The 8,939-nt window shown below is 49.9% G+C and overlaps 1 protein-coding gene across 1 annotated transcript in view; it reads right to left on the bottom strand.

The window, feature by feature from the left end:
• FGD6 (FYVE, RhoGEF and PH domain containing 6) overlaps positions 1-8,939 on the bottom strand; it is a 94,666-nt gene that overhangs the window by 4,775 nt on the left and 80,952 nt on the right. The window contains exons 14-17 of the mRNA XM_008073107.2: positions 6,036-6,138; positions 5,414-5,560; positions 4,480-4,582; positions 2,445-2,572 (exon numbers count right to left, since the gene is read on the bottom strand). Of these exons, the coding sequence (XP_008071298.2) occupies positions 2,445-2,572; positions 4,480-4,582; positions 5,414-5,560; positions 6,036-6,138 (481 nt within the window). The remainder of the gene's footprint in view (positions 1-2,444; positions 2,573-4,479; positions 4,583-5,413; positions 5,561-6,035; positions 6,139-8,939) is intronic.

Here is an 8,939-nt window from a genome sequence, read left to right as displayed (position 1 = left end):
TGAGGTGGAAGGATCGCCGGAGTCCAGCAGGTCGAGGCTGCGGTGGCCAGGAGCGTCCACCGCACTCCAGTCTGGGTGACAGAGTGAGACTCCAACTCAAAAAAAACCCAAAGAAACCCCCCTTTCTTTTAGAGGCAGTTCTGGAACTTCATCTGGTGTGACTGTACCTACATGTGTCTCTGTCTGTTTCCTTGTGCGCTAACTCATCTGTGTTTCCGGGGCTGGCAGGAGAAGAAAAACTTCAAAAGCTAAACTGCTTTCCTGGACAATTTTGGGACTGTCCACGTTTCTATTGCTCTTCTTATTTGGGGTGTCACAGAAAATTGCTGAAACCATTAACTCTGTTCCTAAAACAGCTTGTTTAACTTCTACAAGCCACACCAAGAGAACAGAAAAGCAAACGCTCTGCCATTAAGGAGGGAAATGGAAGGGTCCTGCCACCCTTTGCTCCCCGCGCTTCTGGTCTACAAGAAAAGCAGCTTCACAAAAGGCTAAGAATGTTTTCAGCTCTGTGCAAAGAGAGAGCAAGCATGTAATGCAATTCCAAGTTTTATTTTTATTGATTTACTTTTTCAGCCTGCTGGGTTTGCTCAAAGTTGCTTTTTGCCAAACGTAGAAACAGGGGAGACGTAAGAAAGCCAAGCTTAGGATGTGCCTTGTCAGCAGTGTGGCAGGCCTATCTGAGGTGTCTTGCCTGGAACAGTCACCCTCTTGCAAGATCTGCCCCCTGGGGTCTGGGCAGGCCCTGGGCCCTGCTCCTAAGAGAATGCGGTGGGTGTTGGGATGTCGTGCCCACGGTGATGCCGCATCCCACAAGGCTCCAGCCTGCTCGAAGATCAGCTCTAGATACTTTCTCTCTGGCTGGCTGTGAAGAAGTAGCCCTGCTAGGGGGTCCCCATGGCGAGGAGCTGAGGATGAGCTCAGCCCAAAGCCAGCAGGAAGCCAGGGCCCCCAGGCCTGCGAGTACAAGGAAACGCCTCCTCCTGCAACAACCTGAAGGGACGTAGAGCCCCTTTCCCAGGGGCCTCCAGATGAGAACACACCACGGGCCCAGATCCTGTAGCTAAGCCACGCTGCACTCCTGAGATAAGAAAGGCACATCGTTTTAAGCCACTAAGTTTGTGGTAATTTGCTATGCAGCAATGAAAAAGAATGCAGGCAGGCTCCGAGGATATATCTTAATCCTTTCTTAAACATTTACTGGAAAGGATCATATATTGTTTAGTGGAGAAGTTAAGCTCTAACATTAAATTAGAAATAATCTGTTAAATGTGAGTAGATTTGTCTGAAGAAATCCATCCTTATAAAGACTGTCAAGTAACTCAAGCCGGCAGCGCTGTCCGCTCTGACGCGTACATTTGAGGAGCTGGGGCGGGGCTTCAGTGAAATCAGTGGACAACACTACCAGCAGGTCAGGCTGTTGTCACTGCTCAATATTTTCTTTTGAGCTTAAAGGAGAGGTGACCTCCACCAGTGACACTAGCTGTCCATCAACCAAGGCCATAAATGACTGTGCATATCAGCAGATGCCAACAAAATGCCCAAATGAGCCTATGGCCTTCTTCCTCTGCTAAGGGGCCATAACAAAGGATTTTCCTAAAATGCATGTATGTCCAACTCCCCTTTACTTTCAGTCATCGCTATTAAATGTCCTCTATACCTTTTTTCTTTTTTTGAGTTGGAGACTCACACCATCGCCCAGGCTGGAGTGCAGTGGCACACTCACAGTCACCGCAGCCTTGACCTGCTGTGCACAGGTGATCCTTCCACCTCAGCCTTCCAAGTAGCTAGAGTTACAGGCATGTGCCACCACACCCAGCTAATTTTTTGATTTATCGTAGAGATGAGGTCTTACCATGTTGCTCAGGCTGGTCTCGAGCCCCTGAGCTCAGGCAATCCTCTTGCCTCTGCCTCCCAAAGTGTTAGTATTACAGGCATGAGCCACCGTGCCTGGCCTGCTCTACACCTGTCAACAGCCTTTTTCCAACTGACTCCGGCCAGCAGGGAGACCAGCAGGATGGCGAAGCACCAGCCATGTCTGTCAGTATTAAAATCCATGACTTAGGCCGGGCACAGTGACTTAAGCCTGTAATCCCAGCACTTTGAGAGGCCGAGATGAGAGGACTGCCTGAGCTCAGGGGTTCAAGACCAGCCTGAGCAACAAGGCAAGACCTTGCCTCTACAATTAATCAAAAAATTAGCTGGGCATGGTGGTGCATACCTGTGGTTCTGGGCTAAGGCCAAAAGATCGCCTGAGCCCAGCAGGTCGAGGCTGTGGTGGCTTTGAGCATGCTACTGCACTCCAGCCTGGGTGACCGAGTGAGACTCTGACTCAAAAAAAAAAAAAAAAAAATCCATGACTTAATTGCAGTGGGAACTGACAACTTCCTTTATGACAGAAAAATCATGTATTATACACATATGAGTTTAATGGAAACACTTACTTCTTTGAGAGCAGCTGGGATTTTTTTCTGCTTCCTCCCTGATGGAATACTGTGTAAGACAGAGGATAAGGCACTTGAAGTAGACTTGTGGTTTCCAGGAGCTCCGATCTTGGGGGAGTGCTGCTGGTCTAAAATAAACAGGGCACATATGTAGTCAACGGTAAGCATCCTGCAATTTGACTTCATTCAGATCAACAAACCTTGCTGCATAAAATATCCATGGAAGGAGGCCAGAGAACCTGATGGCACTGATGGCTCCTGGAAAGGATGAGGGGTAGTTGGGAGTGGAGGGTAGGGAAGACTTTCTACTTTTTTTTTTGGAGTCAGGGTCTTACTCTGTTGCCCAGGCTGGAGTAGAGCGACACGATCACAACTCACCACAGCCTCAACCTCCTGGGCTCAGGTGGTCCTTCTGCCTCGGCCTCCTGAGCAGCTGGGACTACGGGTGCGCACCAACATGCCCGGCTAATTTTTTTTTATTTTTTATAGTGAGATGAGGTCTCACTACGTTGTCCAGGCTGGTCTCCAACTCCTGTGCTCAAGTAGTCCTCCTACCTCAGCCTCCCAAAGGAGTGTGAGCCACTGCACCTGGCCTATCTTTGATTTTAAACTGTGAGAGCTTTAAACCATGTGAAAAGATTATTCTTGTGTATCTGTAGAATTCTGAAACGTGACTATATTACCCACTCAAAAAATAAATCCAAAAATCCTTCCCTGCTAACTTAAAAAAGATCCATGGCACTTTTAAGGGTCTAGATACTAAACCAAGTAACATGACAATGGACACAGTGGTCACAAGGGCTACGAGGCACAGACGAGGAAGCAGTGAGCGCGACGGCAGCGGCTCGGGGGAAGCAGCGAAGCCATCGAAGGCTGAAGCTGGCCACTAAGGCCGAGGGGGGAACGCGCCGGGCTAAGAGGAGGAGGAAGAACGTGCCACACAGGGGCCAGCACAGCGCAGGCAGAGAGGCTTAGACTCAGATCGTCTACCTGGGTCCAGGGAGCCTGGACGGCTGTTTAGGCCTTTGCAGCTGGGGAGGGAACGGGCAGATGGAATTTGGAAACATGCACCGGACGCGGCAAGGAGGAGGGAGCTTCCCCAGGAAGGCCTGCCAGGGTGCTACGACGCTGGCCTAGATGAGACCAAGAAGGCCCTGGGCGGGCTGAGGCGAGAAATCAGGACAGGTTCTTAGTGAGGAAGCTGCTAACTAGGTGCAGGTGAAGCGGGAGGAAGGTTCAAAGACGGCAGAGGGAGGAGCACTGTGGTCTTCGTGGTAGTGTGCACAGACAGGAATAAACCATGAATCTGCAAAACAGCACGTCATCCAGTTCCGGTCGCTTAGAAATGCCTCCTTGCTATCGAATGCACTATCGAATACGGTAGAGATACTCGGTACCCAGAGAGATGCGATTTGAATAAACAGCTGTACATGTGAGCTGTTCTTCGTGGGAATGAAAAATGTAGATCCTATAGGATTCAGGAATCCCAAGTAACAGACCTCAGCAGTCCTGCTAAGCTACCTTCACTCTATCTGTGGGATGCCACGAAGAATGACCGGCAGACCTGAAGGATCATTTTGCGTTTCGTCAGAAAGCTGCACATTCAGATGTACAATAAAAGTCTCCATCAGTTCAAGCGTCTAGGCTAACAAAGTGCCACCTTGGACTTTCCAGAGAGAGCTATTTTACAGATGGATAAAAAGAATATGTAGCAAGCACACTGTTCTGTGAAACTAGAAACTTCAAAATTACTTGATAAAGTTCCCTTTTAACCATTTTAAGCTTTTCACCCTGAAATTACATTTCTACAATTACTCTTCTTAGCAAAACCTTTTTCACAGATTTCAAAACAAATTTTAATCCAGCCTCTCATGGAATGACCACAAAGTATGAATTAAGAAAGCTCTTTTTGCAACTTTTGAGATAAGCGTCAACAGTCATACTGTTAATGTACCAAAGAGGACTCTTTCGAAGACTGCTTGAAAGTATCTGGAGAATAAAGGAATTTGGGGTTAAATCTTTACTTATCTATTACCTAATTTCTGCAGTTCTTGGAAACAATGTTCACATACTCTTGCTGGCTGGTTTTTCAGGTAATCTAAGCCACACTTATTGGAAGAACAAGCTTGGCATACGATCTGAAAACACATGGGAAATGTTTCACTGATTTCATCAGAATACCTTTTGTTCCCGAACCATAAAGCATGTTACAACTCCTAGCATCCTCCGCTTTTCCAAACCACTGTGCACTCACTGAATCTCGCTTGATCGCAACACTAGCTCTACGGAGAGCAGGCAGTGATCTGGCGCATAGCACTGCACTTGCAAGACGAAGAGGCCACAGACTAGAACCTACAGGTGCTCGCCCCACGAATACTCCCGCGCGGTGCTCACAGATGCTGCACACTCAGAACTGCACCTGGTGCACAGGGAGGGAGGCCGACCGGCCGGCCGGACTGCACCTCCATCATCAGCATCATCGCTGCAGCAGCGGCACATCCTGCGCCTCTTCCGCGTGCCAGGCTCTGTACTGGATGCTCAACAGCCTGCACGTGACCTTGGGTGCGTCTCTGATGTCACGGTTACTGTGCTCCCCGTCCTCATGAGGGCATGAAGGCTTAGCGACATCACAGGAGTCACTTCAGCACCCAGAGTCCCCATTATCGAATACAGTAGAGATACTCGGTACCCAGAGAGATGCGATTTGAATAAACAGCTGTACATGTGAGGGCCTGCTTAACTGTGGATTTGTGAGTTTTTGAATCAAAGTTATCAATTAGTGACATTCTAAAGTGGGAGGGATGCTCCCTAACAAGACCGCCCAGATATTTAGGGGCAACACCATCACGCTGTCCCCGCCATTATTATTGCCATCTTGCCACTATGGCTTCCAGTGGGAAGCGTGCTTCCCCTCACGGACAGCCGGGAGATGATAAAACCGCAAGGGAGGTGGGTGTCTTGCCGCCAACCTTTCCGCAGGCCCGGCAGTGGTGCCGCCTCCAGGTCAGAGTAAATTCGCTTGTGCAGATCATACACATGGTGGCTCTTGTATCGGGAATCCAGATGGGCGCCTTGGATCCCAGGGGACTGGCTTTCTCTTTCTCTTCAGAGTCTGCCTACAGAAGAAGAGTGACTTCTGGTGATCTCCAAGCACACCAAGGACCGAGCCTGCTCATTCAGCAGTGGTGTCTCAGAGTCACCAAGGACGTACAATGGAACAAGGGCTATTACAGGCTTCCTGTGCTCAGAGTATGACAATCAGCTGCGTTCCAAGAACCCTCGGATACAAAATGAACTCCCAGAGATGCCTGCAGAAGTGGGCAGCAGTGGGTGAGCTTCCTAAACTCTGGTGTGTCTTCTGAGTTCTCTACAATGGAGTTGTAACTAGGAACATATAGGAATGTGCTGTGGCATCACAGACTTGCAGGTGGACATTGATCAAGAATGAACATTCGGTGCTGAGGTTAGACACACGTCTCCAGTCACCCCTGGAAACACGTGGTGCTTTTGAAAACCCCTGCGAAACGTCTCTTTAAGGTGAAAACTTTGAGATGCACTGAAAACACAACAGACACGAAGGAGAAGGCCTACCTGGTCGAGGCTCCTGCTGGGACAGAAGGTGACCCTCTTCTTGGCGTACTCGTCAAGGGACCTGGAAATCGCATCCAGCCACTCGTCCCTCTCTGTGGCAGAGCTGTGGGGTGAGAGAGTTCTGCCAGGCCGAGGCCAGCCTGCTTCCTCCTCCTCCCTCAGCCACAGGCCCGCCCGCCAACCACACTGTCAGAAGCAACAGCTCTGTGGCTTTCGGAACCCCCGTAATTTAGCAAACACCATGGTTTTTCTTTTCAGAAGGTCTGTTTTATATTAAATAGCTCTTGAGGTCTCCTAGATTTGGAAGTATTTTTGTTTGGTCACCTGATGGACAGTCATATCATTAATCATTACAATTGTTTCTTATAACCACGGAGGTTCCCAGGACATAATCCTAGAAATTAAAAAAATTCCAAGAAATCAGCATTCAAATACTGGTTTATAACACAGAATACTCACTATCTTCAGAGTGTTAAATATGACTAGACATTTCTGGAAAGGATAGTGGGGTCAAGTGAGGGAGTGGTCACCAGGGGACTCTCGCTGCTGTCGGGGGTTCTCCCGTCTCGGCAGCCCGCCAGGTGTCCCGTCCTCCCCAGCTCCCCAGGAGACGTCTTTAACTCAGCTCTGGGGGGAACAGGCCAAATGGGGAAGATGCCTGCTCCCCAAAAACTCTGTGTTAATTCCAGTCGTCATCACTGCTATCAGCCTATTTATGAAGCCACTGTTTAAATTTTATTTCACATATTTAAAACTAAAAGGGGAGCCGGGCTTGATAGCTCAGCCTGTGATCCCGCGCTTTGGGAGGCTGAGGTGAGTGGATTGCCTGAGCCCGCGGGTTCGAGACCCGTCTGGGCAACTTGGCGAGACCTCATCTCTACAATAAATCAAAAAAAGACCCGGGCGTGGTAGCGTGCACCTGTGTTCCAGCTACTTGGAAAGCTGAGGCGGAAGGATCACCGGAGCCCAGCGGGTCGAGGCTGCGGTGGCCGGGAGCGGCCACTGCACTCCAGTCTGGGCAACAGAGTGAGACTCCAACTCAAAAAAAAAAAAAAGGCAAAAAAACTAAAAGGGGTATTATAAATAAAAATAAATCTGTACATGCACAGGAGAAAGGGGGGGGGAGAGAGAAAGAGAGATTTTGATAATTAATTTAAAACTCCATAATAAAATCCATCAAAATAGGATTGTGACCATGTAACAAAACGTCTGTATACAAGCATACTGAAGTAGCTAGGAGTCAAATGACCTGGTAAGTGCAATTTGTCTTATGATAGAAGATAGGTCAGGTGTGGTGGTTTACGCCTGTAATCCCAGCACTCTGGGAGGTCAAGGTGGGAGGATCACTTGAGGCCAGAAGTTCAAGGCCAGCCTGGGCAACATAGTGAGACTCCATCTTAGCCAGGTGTGGTGACACATTCCTGTAGTCCCAGTTACTCAGGAGGCTGAGGCAGGAGGATGGCCTGGGCCCCTGGGAGTTCAAGGCTGCAGGAAGCCACGATCATGCCACTCACTCTAGCCTGGAAAACAGCAGGCTCTGTTTCAAAAAAAGAAAAACCAGAAAACAAAAGAATAAAACAGGAAAATGAGTAACAAAATCTTGATGAGTTTTGTGTCTGGGTGGCTGAATATATAATCCCTTGCATCATTCACTCTAATTTTTCGTGTACTTCAACTTTTAAGCAATATTTCTAAAATAAAAAAAACTCCATCCTTGCATGTGCTGCTTTTGCTGAAGCAGCCAGGGCAGGCCAAGAGTCCCCACAGCAGTCTTTCTCCAAAGCGTCCCTCCGCCCCTCCCTCCTCAGTGGCTTGCGTGCCCTTCAGAAGAGTCATTCATGTGGATGTGAAACTGGGGAAAATTTGCAAATGAAACTGCAAAACGGATACAGTTCTCACACTGCCATCCCAAACAAAGAACAGAACACACCCTCGGCCTCGTCCACCTCCACCCTTCTGGCATTCCTGACCCAGCAGCTGCCACAAAACGTTACAACATGCCAGCCAGCCAGCCCGCGGTGCTCAGCACCTGGCGACGGTCGCCGTGTCCTCCTCAGAGCGACGAACAGACCCTGGTCTGGCACTGTCGCCGCAGCATCATCACTGCCCTGCACAGTGACAGACAAGGAGACGGAGGACGCACAGCGCCAGGGGCCTTGTGGCACAGGTGCAAGGCTCCTGAGAGAGGAGCGGGTGTCGGGACGAGGGCGGGGGAGGATGGGGCCCTCCCAGTGCGGCCAGCCTCCGCTCGGTTCTCTGAGGGCCAGGCCCGGGGATGCACAGACGTGCCAGCACGCGTCCCAGAACGGCCTGCCTCTCCTTCCACTTGCCACTGCGAGAAGCAGCAGCACAGCCACCAACAGCCAGCGGGAGAGTGGCAGCGGGACCCTTCCCGGGGCCCAGGTGCTGCAGGACGGCCTTGATGGTGCGAATCGTGTGGCCGGGCTCTTCTCTCGCCTCTCACATGACCGTCCCCGGCTCTCTCCTGTGCGGGTCCCGCCAAGACAGAGTGGACCCGAGCTTGAGGACACGTTCTCCCAGCCACACACACTGGCCTGCAGCATCCAGCGGAGACATTCCAGGTATCCTTTTGGCACACAATTAGCACAAGAATCCACGACTTCCTCAGAAGACCAGCGAAGCCAAGTAGTCTTTTCTTTAAAAATGTGTACACTTCCAGCAAGTGCATTTATGTCAGGTAAGTACCATTTTCCCATTGACTGGGATGAATTACCAACGGCAAATACCCTCCAATAGGAAGGAATTTCCGGCCAGGCATGGTGGCTCACGCCTGTAATCCCAGCACTTTGGGAGGCCGAGGTAGGAGGATTACTTGAGGCCAGGAATTCCAGACCAGCCTAGAAAACACAGCAAGTCCCCATCTCCGTAAAAAAAAAAAAAGGT

The sequence above is a fragment of the Carlito syrichta genome, unplaced genomic scaffold (genome assembly GCF_000164805.1).
Source record: "Carlito syrichta isolate Samal-C Ts95f unplaced genomic scaffold, Tarsius_syrichta-2.0.1 Scaffold115649, whole genome shotgun sequence".
NCBI classification, from domain to species: domain Eukaryota; kingdom Metazoa; phylum Chordata; class Mammalia; order Primates; family Tarsiidae; genus Carlito; species Carlito syrichta.
This window is presented reverse-complemented; position numbering and strand designations above follow the sequence as displayed.